Source organism: Cebus imitator, unplaced genomic scaffold, assembly GCF_001604975.1.
Source record: "Cebus imitator isolate Cc_AM_T3 unplaced genomic scaffold, Cebus_imitator-1.0 Scaffold321, whole genome shotgun sequence".
NCBI lineage: Eukaryota > Metazoa > Chordata > Mammalia > Primates > Cebidae > Cebus > Cebus imitator.
This window is the reverse complement of record NW_016107636.1, coordinates 2,159,692-2,175,637: the sequence shown is the minus strand read 5'-3', so window position 1 is coordinate 2,175,637 and position 15,946 is coordinate 2,159,692. Positions and strand designations below refer to the sequence as shown.

The 15,946-nt window shown below is 38.0% G+C and overlaps 1 protein-coding gene across 1 annotated transcript in view; it reads right to left on the bottom strand.

Annotated features, from left to right (window-relative positions):
* Nucleotides 1-15,946, bottom strand: part of IMPG2 (interphotoreceptor matrix proteoglycan 2) — a 111,291-nt gene that overhangs the window by 33,545 nt on the left and 61,800 nt on the right. The window contains exons 10-11 of the mRNA XM_017504354.2: nucleotides 6,602-6,846; nucleotides 2,892-2,977 (exon numbers count right to left, since the gene is read on the bottom strand). Of these exons, the coding sequence (XP_017359843.1) occupies nucleotides 2,892-2,977; nucleotides 6,602-6,846 (331 nt within the window). The remainder of the gene's footprint in view (nucleotides 1-2,891; nucleotides 2,978-6,601; nucleotides 6,847-15,946) is intronic.

The following is a 15,946-nucleotide window of genomic DNA, read 5'->3' as shown; positions in this document are numbered from 1 at the left end:
GGAGAGCGGGGTGTGGGGAGTTGGGGGGATGGCATGGGGAGAAATGCCAGATGTAGGTGATGGGGAGGAAGGCAGCAAATCACACTGCCACGTGTGTACCTATGCAACAATTTTGCATGTTCTTCACATGTACCCCAAAACCTAAAATGCAATAAAATAAATAAATGGGAAAAATAAATAAATAAATAAAAGTAAAACTATACATAATTTTTTTTTTCTTTTTTTGAGACAGAGTTTTGCTCTTGTTGCCCAGGCTGGAGTGCAATGGTGTGATCTCGGCTCACCACAACCTCCGCCTCCTAGGTTCAAGCGACTCTCCTGACTAAGCCTCCTGAGCATCTGGGATTACAGGCATGCTCCACCATGCCCAGCTAATTTTGTATTTTTAGTAGAGACGGGGTTTCTCCATGTTGATCAGGCTTGTCTTGAACTCCTGACCGCGTGATCTGCCCGCCTCGGTCTTTCTAAGTGCTGGGATTACAGGCGTGAGCCACCGTGCCCAACGCATAAAATCTTTTAAGAAGTCAAGTTGCTGATAGGCAATATAAAATGTGAAAGTAAACAACTTGACTCTTCAAATAAAGAAGAAAGACCCTTCCAAATAAATATTACCTAAAAAATGGCATGACAATGAAGGTTTCCTATACATTTTGAAAGGTTAACATACATGCCAGGAATAGCCCTTCATTAATTTTTTATTCATAGATGTTCCCACAGTAACAAATTTAACTTGTGTATTCTTTTAGTTCAATGTAGTATATTGACAACTTTATTATATTGGTCAGTTTCATTTCTGCTACTGCCAATTGAAAAGCTTGCTTGTCCTGAAGAAAGCACACGATACACGTGATTTTCCAAATCAGGGAGCCAGAAAGGTGTCAAATTCAATTTCCCAACATTCCTAGCTCTGAAATAACTTTTTTTTTACTCTTTGAATAAAGCCTTTATTACTAATAGAAACAATAAAATGATTAGTAATATAATCATGGCAGCTCTGTATATAAAATAATTTTTAAAAATCTAATCTGGGGGAAAAACCCCACCTCACTTCTACGGTAGAGTAAAATCTTGCCAACAGTTGGAAAGGACATAAAGAAAGGGAGGGAAGGAATAAATTAAAAAGAAAGTAATAACTAGACATTTCTAATTAATCATTCCTTGTTTTCATGTCTTATTACCTCCCATTAACATTCCAATGTCTCCTTAAATTGTTAATGAATGCCCTACAGTTATCACTATTTGATAAAGTAAGGAGTTGGCTTAAATGCAAATCAAAGCACTGCAACACAAATGAACAGGTGAGCCCTGTTGGTGCTGGCCGTGATCAAGGGGCAGCCAGAGTCAAGCTCCGGCCACTTTCTACCACGAGGAAATATGAACTGAACAGTAGCAGATCTTCCTGATGTTCAAAGAAGCCAGAAATCTGCATTTTTATGTAAAAGTCTCCTACTTGTAAACGATTGATTTATTTTTAAAAATTTAATCTCAAGCTGCATGTCTTTAGTTGGATCCAGCTCGTCTCCAGTTTGCAGCCTCTGGCTTCTATAGAAACTCTCATCTTTACAATATGATTCTAAAACATCATCACAAAACTCCTTCTGCAGCGAGAGAATGTGATTAGGAGCAGAGAGTAGTGGTGCTGTCATCGCTCCCTGCCACTGTATCCTGGATGGACCTCTAGGGCAGTATCTGCATTACCTTATTTGTTTAGAAATCTACTACCACCAGACTAGAAATTTTTTGTAGGCAGAGCCACACCTTGTTTGTCTTAGTTTCACAAGCACTTGGCACATGGAAAGCACCAAACAAACATATTTGAATGAATGAATGAATAAGTAAATGAATAAATACACACCAAATGAATGTACTCTCTGTAAATCTCCTCTAACCTTTTTGTCTAACATGTAACTCAGTGAAAAGATGGTTTTTAGTCATTCTACATTGTAATATTGAGTTGCTCTATAACCTCGTAGAACAAATGGCTGCAAAGATTAATGGGTAGATGAATTAAGGGCACGCTTTCTGAATTTCCACTGCTCGATTAAAGTCAAGAAACAAGTAATTCAAATAGCTGATATGAGACAGAAAATAAATTTTAAGCAGGAAGAAGAGCAAGGAATGTAGATGAGAAGGGAGTCCCCCTACTGTTTCTGTGTGATCACAAAAGATTCCTTATTCATTGTAGACGGGTAAGTGTGTAGTGGTTTGTGGTTGTAGATGTTATCATTGTAGTTTTAACTATGCTCTTTCTTTTTCTACTGTATAATTCCCTACAAGTGAAGAGGGAAGTGGAGGTTTAGAGGGGGAAGAGGAATTCCTGATGCAGCTGGGTGGTAAGAACAAAAAGGAAAGTTCATCCCATGCTGTTTCTGCGCAAATGGGAATGTTTTCCGTCCAGATTACAAGGAGGCCTGATTTAGAGTCCCTGTCATCTGTCGGCTAGTGGAAATTCTTCTCCTTCCCTTCCATACACACACCGTTCTATGTGCTTTGGAGTTTAATTTCTTTTTCACTATAATCCTCGGAACAAAAAATCTACACTGTATACCTAGTAAATCAATTTACCATCTTGGCTATAAAATCCAGTTTTGGGTGACTCTCAGAGAACAGCTCAGGGAGCGCTTAGTAGAAGTAGGAAACATAAATACGTTTTCTGCCCTGTGTGGAGTTTGGCAATGCAGACTGTACTGAACCACTGCAGAAGGCTTAAATTTTCTGAAGCAACGCTTGGTACCTGTGAGCTGACAGCTATGAGTAATAGTCTAGGGATGATGCAAGCAATTAACTAAAAGGAGAACAGCTTGGGAAATTCACAATACCTAAGTAAGCAGGTGAGGGAAGAAAGAGGAGGAGCTCGAGGGCCTGGCTCTAGCATAAAACATAAAACATACCAGAATAGATGGTGGCGTTGCCTGAAGACTTGAACTTTGGGTGTTCCAAACTAGATCTTCAGTTTGGTGACGCAAAACTCCTCTCACTGAGGAAAGAACGATATTAAAGAACATGTTAGTTGAGGCGCTATTGCATTTAAGGTGCAGAGACAACTGAAAGCCAACTTCTTCCTCTTCATAGTTGAGATTTTGGCAGAACATATGCGACACACTTACTTAGAAAATGTTTGCTACTTTATTCAGATATTTTATTTATGTTAGCACAATCTGTCTGAATTATAAGAATCCAGCACAAAATAAAGATTCTTCTCATTACTACATTTAGGACACTCCTGTATTACTTTTTTCCTTTTTCAAGTCAGTTTTTATTCTGTCCAAGGTTCCTATGAAGTGCTTATTTTAAAATTAATTTTTAAGTAAAAAAGGTGTACTGAAATTTCAATTCCTTTGGTTTATGCTAAGAATGATAGAAAAATATGAAATATAATTGCCTTTTGGGAAGAAAGTACCTTTGAAAACTGAGCTAAGACACCAAAAATCTTTATTGCTGTAATGATATCAAAGAGCAACATAGAGAGTAGATTATATAATTTAATTCAACAAAAATTTAATGAATCCTTGCTAGTTTCTACAGACTTTGCCAAAGTTGAGGCTATAAGCATTAATAAAGCCAAGTTTCTCTTCTGGAAGCATTACGTGTATAAGAGAAATAAACACAAATTATAAAAGAATGTGAGGGGCATATATACAATGGACAAATAACACAGACAAAAAAAGTTGCTGATTTTCCCCAGAGGGGAGAGGGAATCAGTAAAAGCTAAAAAGACAGGATTGCCAGGAGATTGATCCGGTGTATGCAACCACAAATAGAAGCAGAGTCTCTTTATTCACCTGTTTCCACTGGCTGGACATAGAGAAATCAAGCAAAAGTCAAAAACCCTATTTGGCTTAAGTATTTTCTAAAACTTTTAAGCACTGTGTATACAATTATCTTGTCTTCTATGAAAAATAAGCTCCACAAGATCAAGGAGTGACATGGTTTGGCTCTGTGTCCCCACCCAAATCTCACGTTGAATTGTGATCCCAAGTGTTGAAGGTGGGGCCTGGTGGACGGTGACTGGATCATAGGGGCAGATTTCCTCCTTGCTGTTCTCATGGATAGTCAGTGAGTCCTCATGAGATCTGTTTGTTCAAAAGTATGTAGCGCCTCCCCCTGATCTTTCTCTCTCTCCATCCCTCCCTCTCTCCCCCTGCCTCCCTCCTGCTCTGCCATGGTAAGACATGCCTGCTTCTCCTTCACCTCTTCATCTTCTGCCATGATTCCTGAGGCCTTCCAACCATGCTTCCTGTACAGGCTGCGGAACTGTAAGTCAATTAAACCTCCTTTTTTCATAAATTACCCAGCCGCAGGTAGCTCTTTATAGCAGTGTGAGAATGGACTGATATAAGGAAGATCGTATCTTTTGAGATAATGATCAAGTTACATAGAAAGCTGCCACCCTTCAGAACTCTGAAGTTGGCCCGACAATAGAAATAGATTTTAGGGACAAAATTCTGAGTAATTGAAACGTACGTCTAATGAAAGTCCAAGGTGCCTGAATTAGTTGGTACTAGATATTGTAAAGCTTTTAGTGAACTTGCTTACAAAGTCTACGGAAGTTCTTTACCTCTTTTTAGGACACCTTTATGAAAGTAGCACTACCCACAGACTCCACATAAAAGGAAGATCTTGCAATACTGTTTGTGGATGTAGATTCCTAAGCAACCTCTTTATTTATTGTTGACCTTAATCTTCATGCGATTCTCCTACCACTCCAGTTACTGACCTTGGTGTTTGCACCTTCTGCTCAATGGAGGTTCTTAACTCCCTTAGGTCATGATCTCCTAACTGTATCTTTTCTCTGTCTGATCCCGATATCCTGATTCCTAGAATCTTCTGCCCATATGCTGTCCCCATGGTTAGCCCAGCTAATCTCTATTAGCATTGACAGAGGGACTTCAGCAGTTTCAGATTATAACAAGCTTCTTATCTGTTCACTATTTTATGTAGCCCTAGTATTCCAACAGAGATTCAACGATGATAAAGAAGTATATGAGGAAGTGAGCCCAGGGTACCTGCTCCGAAATATAAAGGCTCCCTAATGTTTAAGAATGAATGGTTCTATATCACTCTCATTCACTGAAGACAGAGTTTCTCCATCTTAAAATCCTATGTAATTCATATAAAGCCCAGGTCACTTTGTGACCCTGTGTCACCAGAATGTCACATAAAAAAAAAAAAAAAAGTTAGTCCAGCAGCCAAAATAGTTGAAAGCAACGTAAAAGTTTTACTCTTGCTTCTCAAAAAAAACAAACAAACCCCCCCCCCACACACACACACACAGAAACCTTATTTTGGAAATAAGAGATTAAATCACATAGTAAAATTTTATTAAAATTTTTCTCTCCCTTTCTCTGTTTCTCACAAACACACAAATATACATACACACACACACACACACACACACACACACACACATGCACACGTGTATACACATTCACATACATACATAACTGCCTGGAAAGACAATACTTTCTTTGTCTTTGTCTAAAAATTCTCCCAAGCCCCAACTCAAAAAATCTTGATTCCTATGTTCTTCCCTACCGTACCTTTCAAATCTACTATTCTCTTCCATTATTAATTTTCTGATCTTCCTATGTAAATCCATAAGCCTCTCTGGCTTCTCTAGTGTCTATTTTTGTTTATTTGTTTGTCATTCTCACACACACACACACACACACACACACACACACACACACCTATGTCGTAGCTGCCTGGAAGGACAGGGCAGAGGCTCTTTTCTCTTTAAAATGTGTCAGAGCCGGAGAGGCTGTAGAAATGTATCATTCGTATTGCCTCACGTGTAGATTTTCCTCCTTGGCAGCTGGTACTTCTCCCATGCTGTCACTTCAGTAATGTATATTCCACTGAACATTTTAAAAGCCAAGTTACCAATGAGTAAAGAAATCATGGAGAAGAGAAGCAAGTGCAAAATAGCAAGTGAGTTAGCAGGATACCGTGGCCCTGGTAAGTTAAGATGCTGCATCCTAGTAGCCAGACTCTTAGCGAGTTTTAAGTCCTGGGTTGACTGGGCACCCTGTAGCCTCCAAATCCAACGTAGACACCCACTTCTTGATGACCCCTCATACCCACCTATTCAGTATGTATCATAACAGGCTCTCCACAGCCATCTGAATTTAAAGTCAGTGTAATTGGATTACCTGGGATTCTGCTACCACTTCTTCCTTGACCTAGAATTTCCGTTAGCTTTCTTGAGCTCTTTCTTTTTGCTACGCTCTGATTTTTAAGCCTTTACCAGCTGACTTACCTTAGAGAGTTCATGTCTCGGTTGTCAGGACAGCATTATTACCTGTTTCAATGCTACTTTCAGGTACTGTTTTCCTTTTTCTTATACTTTGCATCCATTTCTCTAAATTATTTCTACCTGCCACTTTCCATACTCTGTAGCCTTTTGTCGACAAATATTCCAGAAAGCCCCTGATTAATCTATCCAAAATAGCTGCATGGCTGAAGCTCCACATCAGGTTGGCTCCTGTCTCAAGAAGTCTAGAGAATGGTCACAACCTTATATATTTAGGGAAATTCAATTTTACCAGAGCACGCTGGAAAAGAAACTACACAAAGACTTCGTGATGGATATCAAACTCACCATTGATAAGCTGCAGGGAGTCAGGATCCGGATTCAAGGAAGAGTTCCCCAGCAAAAAGTTCTGCTGCAGTGTCTCAGCAATATAATCTCTGAAGTTACTGATGGTGTACACCACAGTGGGCTTATCGTCCAGTTCCACAAGGCCGTGGTTTTCCACCTTGTTGGAGTGAAGGCTAATGAGGTCCCAGGTGGTATTGCTGATGGCCTCACCATTGAAGGTAACGGCATAGTAAACATCTACGCCACTATGGATGGAAATAAAGAACAGAACAGATTAGGTTCAGCCAAGGGAGCACAGAGAGAGGAGCATTGAACCCATGAAGAACAAACATTGGATCTAGAGGGGGAGTCTCAAAGATCATGGATTCCGTCACTTTTCTCTGAAAACCCTGGATGACCTTTTGCCATTCTTTCCTCCTTCCCAGAGAATGAGCAGTCATAGCCCTAAGAATAGAGAGAAGAATTCTAAGGAAGCCACAGAGGCAACCCTGCAGAATGGTCTGAGCATCTTCTTCCCTATATCCTCACTTCTTTCCTCTTTCAAAGCCAAACCTTCCCCCTTCACTGCCAGCCTTCCTTCTTATCCTATTGGCATTTCTCCCCCCAATTTTTAAAAAAGTCTTTCTAATTTCTCCTCACAATGCAAAATCCTCTCACATCACTTCATTATTGTTGTTAGATGAATTGCGTAGTGAAACAGTTATTTATTGTGGTAGGAAAATTATGAAAAACTTGATACTAAATTGATGATTATTTTTCTTTAAAATGTTGTGGTAGAGTATTTTCTAATATGACAGTTCTTTCAGGAGACATAGTTTTGTTTGATAACCCAGACAATTTACAATTCTATAAAGTTTGAGATTAAATTGTAAAACACTATTATGAAGTAATTTTTTTCTTGGCCCCGTAGGAAAAATATCTCTAAAGTTATATTTCACTACCCTCCAGGGCATTAACCAATTTTTGTATGTAACTCAGAAATCTGTTCCCAAATAAATATATAAATTTCTTTTTTTCAGATACTCTAGAAACAAGCTCGCTCTCTCTTTTTTAAGCCAACTCCCTCGTTAATGAATTACGTAAAACCTCAACACGTACTAACAAACAGCACTTGTCTGGGAATTAAGCTTTTTCACCATCAACCTTTCCACAGGCAAACAAAGAGGAGACTTCTTGGACCACAGGACAGAAAGACAGAAAATAAATAAGTATGAGTTGATGTGTTGACATTTTCTTAACTAGACTCTTGGAGAAATAACATCAGAATATAAAATTTTAAAGCAAATAGAAATACTCCTCTAGACTCCAACTCAGATTTCTCTAAAAGCTAACCGTTTGTAAGTTCTTATAATGTGATAAGTATTTTACATGATTTATCTCATTTAATTTTCATAATAACCTGATGAAAGATATTTTCGCTTCAGAATATTGTTGAGGAAACAAGCCATTAGAGCAGTTAAGAGACTTCCTTTAGGTTTCATAACATTTATTAATATGTGGTAGAGTAATTACTTCAGCACAGACCTGTCTGACGCCAGCCCCTACATTCTGAATTACTAGGCTGCCCTCTCAGTAGCTTTAATTAAACTCTTACCCAAAAAAGTAATTATGAGGACAGCTCAATACCAGTCATCACTCTGGGTTTCAGCCAGGCTCTGCAGCACATCCATCATAGTAAGTACACAGCAAGCCACACCAAGATCCCTCCGGAGGAAGGAGAACACTACCTTCCCAGAGACAAACTACTCAAGACAGCCAGGCAGTAAAAGCAATTCGCCACTCTCAGACATTCCACAGCAGCAAAATATTCCCAAAACAAAGCATACAAGTAAATTAACGAAAAAGCGAATAAAGGCTACAGTTGACATTTAAAAGACCCATTTAAAACAAGCTGATAGTGTTTCATTAAGCAGTACATCTTGTGCATGCAAAAATGAATTCACCCCTCCCACCTCTTTCTTCAACTAATGGAAAACTGTTAAGGGAAACATACAGAGAGACAACTTGCTCCTTTCCATCAGCTTTATAATAAACTGTTTAACGTGAGGTTTCAGTAGAGCCTTGTTTTTGCCTCTTTAAATTATGACATGCACAAACCTTCTTTTCAATGCAATGCATCTAAAAGTTTTGATACTTGTGACCTTTCTTTTTTTTGGCTGCAATTGTTTAAGAATCGTGGATTTACTTGTTGTAATGCTTTGGCTATTGTCCTTGTGTATCCTGACAGCGCCATGTGCGCCAGCCCATGTCAATCAAGATGAGTGATTATGAAATGCCAGACTTATAAAATAAATTCAATGGGTAAATAAATGCTGCTTTGGTGGGAAAAAAAAGTGAATAAAATTAAAAATAAAGTGCTTCTTCCTCTGAACTCATACATTCTTATATATTCCTTTATTATAGCCTTCATTGTTTTGTACAGAGATTTTGTTTACGGTGACATTGTCTCAGTTGCTCCTTGAGTTTCTATCCCCAGTGCTTAGCTTGGTACCTGGCACAGAGAGGTACCCAGTGCTACTGGATGAACAAAAATATATACTTGTCTGAATATGAAAAGGAAACTGAGGCATAATCAAGGTATTTACATATCTAAAGGAAAGTATCAACATAATGAGGATGATATCATAGAAATTAGTCAGCCAATTTATGTTACTGGGTAGTGGAAAGCTTCTGACCAGTATACTGGAGGTTCCTTGTGCAATCAACACATCCCTAGATTGGAGATGGTTATAATAAGCTACAATGGCTGGATGATAGTGGCTGTTGAGATCATCCAACTTCCTCTTTTTGATTTCAAGTTTGTAAAAGAAACTTTTGATGACAGCTCCCTGCAAATTTTCTTTTTTTTTTTTTTTTTGGGACGGAGTTTCGCTCATTACCCAGGCTGGAGTGCAATGGCGCAATCTCGGCTCACCGCAACCTCCGCCTCCTGGGTTCAGGCAATTCTCCTGCCTCAACCTCCTGAGTAGCTGGGATTACAGGCACGCACCACCATGCCCAGCTAATGTTTTTTGTATTTTTAGTAGAGACAGTGTTTCACCATGTTGACCAGGATGGTCTCGATCTCTTGACCTCGTGATCCACCCGCCTCGGCCTCCCAAAGTGCTGGGATTACAGGCGTGAGCCACCGCGCCCGGCCGCAAATTTTCTTATGAGGAAAGAATGCATGCGCCAGCCAATGCTATAATAATCAATTGGTCTGTCAGCACATCTATTTCTCATTTTTAAATAGATCAATGGGCATCCTAGAGAATTCACTGTCTTTTATGGTTTGGTAAGCATGAACGGTCTTAAGAGACTTCTCCTTCCTGGGAGCACTGGTCTGGACCTGGCCTGGCCTACATGGCAGAGATCATACACCCTGAATTGTGGGGGAAGCCGTGAAGGTGACACTCCCACCTGCCATAGAAGCAGCCAGGTCTTTTTGATATTCCTGTCTTACTCTGAGTAACTTCAATACCAGATGTGATAGGCTACCTCTTGTAATGCAGTGGTCCAGGCCTCTTAAAACCGGTAACTGAGCACTTTGACACTCTGATGCTCTAAGTAGTAAAAACATCTGCTTGTCTCTGGAACTTCCCTCAATCCTCTAAACAAAGTACTTCAATTTTGCACATTTAAGTATGTTGATTCATAGGTAGTTCCCAATTTTATAAAGAAGCCAATTCAGTAAGATAGGCTAAAATATCAAATGATGGTTCCAAGATAGAATAAAACAATAAGAGGGTCACCTGCTGATCGGGACTCGCACACCACACTCCTCTCCCTTGCTCTTTCTGAGTCTTCGGTCATCCTGATAGGCTGGCAAACCATAGGCACCTGCTCTGTTTCTGGATCTTTGCACATACATTTCCTTCTCTCTGCAATGCCTGCTATTACCTCCCAGCCCTTACAGCCTCCACATACACATGTACACACATACAGATTCCTTCTTCACCTGGCCATTTCTGTCTTACTTCAGCTTAGCTGTCACCTCCCACAGAAACTTCTTTCTAACATGAAGACGTGGTTGGTGCTCATGTTCCATCTCCCCACCAGCTATATAGGCACGCTTATTTTTTTGGCTCTGTCTCCAGCATCTAGCACAATGCCTGGCTCATAGCAGGTCAATACATACTTGTGAAAATAATGAAGAAACGAATGCTCAATTTTGTTTCCTAATGCAGGCAGATTAGACAGTGGAATGTATGTGACTTAAACAACAGTACATGATATGCCTGATGTAATCTGAAGCATTTTCATACTGTAAATATAACAGAGCAAGTTTTAACCCTAAGGAACATTCATGTTAGCTTCATACATTTGTATCTTCTGGTTAATCATTTTAGAGACACTGCTTCATGGCCACAACCCAGCTCTGCGAGGATGTGCATGTTCTTCCAAGTCTTAGTGTGAAGGACCATATCTACCTCTCCAGAAAGGTGGGTTTCTTTTTGGGATTTTTGCACAAACTAGTAAACTTACTTCTAGTATAAACATGACTCTAAGTTAAAAAAAAAAAAGAAAAAAAAAACTATGATAAGAAAAAAAGAAGAAAAAGAAGGAGGAAAGGCTATGTCCCAGTTAGTACTTCAGTTGGTCCTTAGGCTATGCAGAAAATCACACAAGGAGAGTCAAGCATTTACTGGGAATCTGCCATGCGCCTTGCATGACGTTTAAATATGATAGGGAAAAGATCAAGAGAAATGTTCCTGGATCAAGAACTCCATGCTAATCAGGCAGTCTGGGATAGATTACTTTATTTGCCTCCCAATGTTTCCATTGGACATCTAAATATAATACTTCTATTATAATCTACCTTGTCTAGTACAGAGTTCATTAAAGAAGATAAAATGCCTCAGAAAGATGATGTAATTTGTTACCATGTTTTTGTCCTGGAAAGAGAACTCAAATAAGTGCTTGAGATACCAGAAAACCATCTATTTTGAGGGCCAAGAACATCAGTGTGACTCAGAACAGAGAGTGCTGGCATCGTAATGGAGTGCAGAGATATCTCAGGATGAGGGACAGAATAAAGGAAAGCCAAGAGGCCAAGGAAATACATGAGAAGCAGAATATACAGTGGGAGACAAAATAGTCTCTAATTGAAGAAAGCTGTGTTGGCTCCCCATGCTCAGCAACTCCAAGTTCACTAACTACCACGGGATCATCATCTTTCATCTTCTGAACTTGACTCAGACAGCTGCTATACAGAGGAGTTTCTGTGTCTGACAGCTATTTCCAATGACGTGAATCATGTGGAGGTAAAGTTTACCCTTTCTCATTCTTTCCCCTCAGATGCCCTGATTGACTGTTTGATGCATACATATTTTAAAGAATTAAAAATAGTACCATCACATTTCATGAATTAACCAAAATAAGGATGTTTTGGAGAAACTCAGACATCTTTTTTTTTATAGGTTCTTCTAGGAAGAAGATACATACTGAAAAAGCCTGAAGCTAAATAGATAAATTGAGTATACCAGATGAATATATTGTTGATTCATTTCAAATGTGTACTGCTAAATTAACATAATGAGTACATCTTAAAAGAGGTACACAGCAAATAAAAAACTTCATGTGCCTCTTAATGCTTAAGAGGGAGATATGACATGTGACATACCCTATAGACTATTTCTATTTCTATGCCATACATTTATTTATACACAGCTCAAAATATATGTACATCCAAAAGTTGCAAATAAATTTTATCAACTGGTTAATTCCTGACAATGCTGACTAATTCTGAAAACTGTACCTAGGTTAACAATTCTGCATGACCTCAGTAATATGGCTGACTACAGACACCTGGTACTCATCCCAACACTACAAGAAAGGATCAAAGCAACCACAAAAATAAACAAGAGAATAAATGAGGAACAAAGAAAATACAAAACAACCAGAAAACAAACAACAAAATAACAGAAGTAAGTTCTCAACTATAAATTATAACCTTGAAGTTAAGCAAGTTAAATTCCCCATGTGAAATATGTAAACTGGCTGAAAGGATTTTTTTTAAAAAGACCAACCATACGCAGCCTACAAGAAACTTACATTACCTATAAAGACACATAAAGATCTAAAGTGAAGGGATGGAAACACATATCCCACACAAACAGAAATCAAAAGCAAGTGGGAGTAACCATGCTTAGACAAAACAGACTTCAAGACAAAAGTTGTAAAAAGAGACAAAGAAGGACATTATATAATAATAAAGGAATCCATTCAGCAAGAAACTGTAACAATTATAAATACACTTGCACCCAAAATGGAGCACCAAGATATATAAAGTAACTACTATTATATCTAAATGGATAGATAGACCCCAATACAATAATAGTTGGGGACTTCAACACCCCACTATCTCCCTAGAACAAATCATCTAGAAAAATAAATCAGCAAGGGAACTCCAGATTTAAACCGCACCACAGACTAACAGACATCTACAGAACAGTTCACTGAGCAGATGTACAGCTGCAGAATACACGCTGTTTTCATCAGCACATGGAATATTTTCCATGACTGACCATATGTTAGGACACAGAACAAGTCTCCAAAAATTTTTTTAATCAAAATCATATCAAGTATCTTATCTGACCACAATGGAATTATACTCTAAATCAAAACACGAGGCAAATTTGAAACTATACAAATAAAGGAAAGTTAAACAATATGCTCCTAAGTGATAAATGGGTGAAGAAATTTAAAATAAAAATGAAATATTTATTGTAACAAGTGAAAATAGAAACACAAAATACGGAAACCTGTGGGACACAGCAAAAGCAGTAGTCAGAGGCAAGTTTACAGCAGTGAATGTCTGTATCAAACAACCAGAAAGATTTCAAATAAACAACAATGCATCTCAAAGAACTAGAAAAGCAAAAGGAAAACAAACCAATAAATTAGTAGCAGGAAAGAAATAATAAAGATCCAAGCAGAAATTAAAGACATGGACACCAAAACAAATATACAAAAAATTAACAAAACAAATGGCTGATTTTTTGAAAAGATAAAGATCAACAAACCATTAGCTAACTAATGGTCTACATCATTCTACTATTACCCAAAGCAACCTACAGATTCAAAAAAAAGAGAAAGAGGACCCAAATAAATAAAATCAGAAATGAAAAAGGACTCATCACATCAAATAACACAGAAATAGGGTAATTAGAGGCTATGATGAATAACTATATGCCAGTCAATTTGAAAACCTAGTGGAAATAAATTCCTGAACACATATAACCTACCAAAATTGAACCAAAAAGAGATAGAAAACCTGAACAGATCAACAAAAAGTAACAAGATTAAATTGGTAATAAAAAGTCTACCAAAAAAGAAAAGTCCAGGACTGGATGGCTTCACCGCTGAATTCTACTGAACCTTTAAAGAAAAATGAATACCAATTCTTCCAAAAAATTAAAGCAGAAAAATTAAATTATTCCAAAACCAGAAAAGTACATGACAAAAAAAGAAAACTACAGGCCAAAATCCCTGATGAACACAGATGCAAAAATCCTTAAAAAAATAACGGTAAATCAAATCCAGTAGGATTTATCCCAGGAATGCAAGGATTGTTCAACATATGCAAATCAAGAAGCATGATATATCACACCAACAGAATGAAGGATAAAAACCATATAATCATCATAATGATGCAGAAAAACTATTTAATAAAATAAAACATCTTGGCCAGGCATGGTGGCTCATGCCTGTAATCCCAGCTCTTTGGGATGCCAAAGCAGGCAGATGACGAGGTCAAGAGATTGAGACTATCCTGAACAACACAGTGAAACCCAGTCTCTACTAAAAATACAAAAATTAGCTGAGCGAGGTGGCATGCACCTGTCGTCCCAGCTACTCGGGAGGCTGAGGCAGGAGAATCACTTAAACCTGGGAGGGGGAGGTTGCAGTGAGCTGAGATCGCACCACTGTACTCCAGACTGGGTGACAAAGTGAAACTCTGTCTCAAAAAAAAAAAAAAAAAATCAGGTAGAGGGAAAGCACCTCAGTACAATAAAGTCCACATATGACAGTGCCACAGCTAATATCATACTGCATGGGGAAAGGCTGAAAGCATTCTCTCTAAGAACTGGAACAAGACAAGAATGCTCATTTTTACCACTCCTGTTCAAAATAGTACCAGAAGTCCTAGCCAGAGCAATCAAGCAAAAGAAATAAATAAAAGACATATAAACTGGAAAAGAAGAAATCAAATTATCCCTGTTTGCTGATCACGTAGCCTTACATTGAGAAAAACTCAAAGACTCCATTAAAAAAAAAAAACTCTTAGATTTGAAAATGAATTTAGTAAGGTTGCAGGATACAAAATCAACTTACAAAAATCCAGCATTTCTATACACAAGTAACTATCTAGCTGAGAAAAAAAGAGGCAATCCCATTTACAATAGCTACAAGAAAGAATAAAATACACAAAAATAAATTTAACCAAGCAGGTGAAATACCTCTGAAGGAAAACTAAAAAACACTGATGAAAGAAATTGAAGGGGATACAAACAAATGGAAAAAACATCCCATTCTCTTGGATCAAAAGAATTAAAATTGTTACAATGACCTTACTACCCAAAGCAATCTACAGACTTGAAGCAATCCTTATCAAAATACCAATGACAGAAATAGAAAAACAGTCTTAAAGTTTGTATGGAACCACAAAAGTCCCCAAATAGCCAAAGCAATCCTGAGAAAAAATAGCAAAGCTGAAGGTATCATACTACTAGACTTCAAAACATAGTACAAAGCTGTAGTCATCAAAACAGCCTGGTACTAGCATAAAAACAGACACACAGACCAATGGAACAAAACGGAGAACCCAGAAATCAATCCACATCTACAACCAACTGACTTTTGGCAAAGGTGTCAAGAACATATACTGCAGAAAGGTCACTCTCTTCAATGAATGGTCCTGGGAAAACTGGATATCCATATGCAGAAGATTGAAATTAGACCCCTCAGCTCTCACTCCATACAAAAAAAAAAATCCACTCAAAATGGATCAAAGACCTAAGAACTATTAAATATTAGAAGAAAACATTGGAGAAACACTTCAGGACATTGGTCTTGGAAAAGATTTTATGAATAAGACACCAAAGACACAGGCAACAAAAGCAAAAATAACAAATAGAATTACATTAAACTAAAAAGCTTCTGCACAGCAAAGGAAACAATCAACAGAGTGAATAGGTAACCTGCAGAATAAGAGAAAATATCTCCCAACTATGTATCTGACCTCAGATCAATATCCAGAATATAGAAGAAACTCAAATATCTCCACAGTAAAATAACAAAAAAATCCAATTTTAAAATGGGCAAATGATTGGAATAGACATTTCTCTCTTTTTTTTTTTTTTT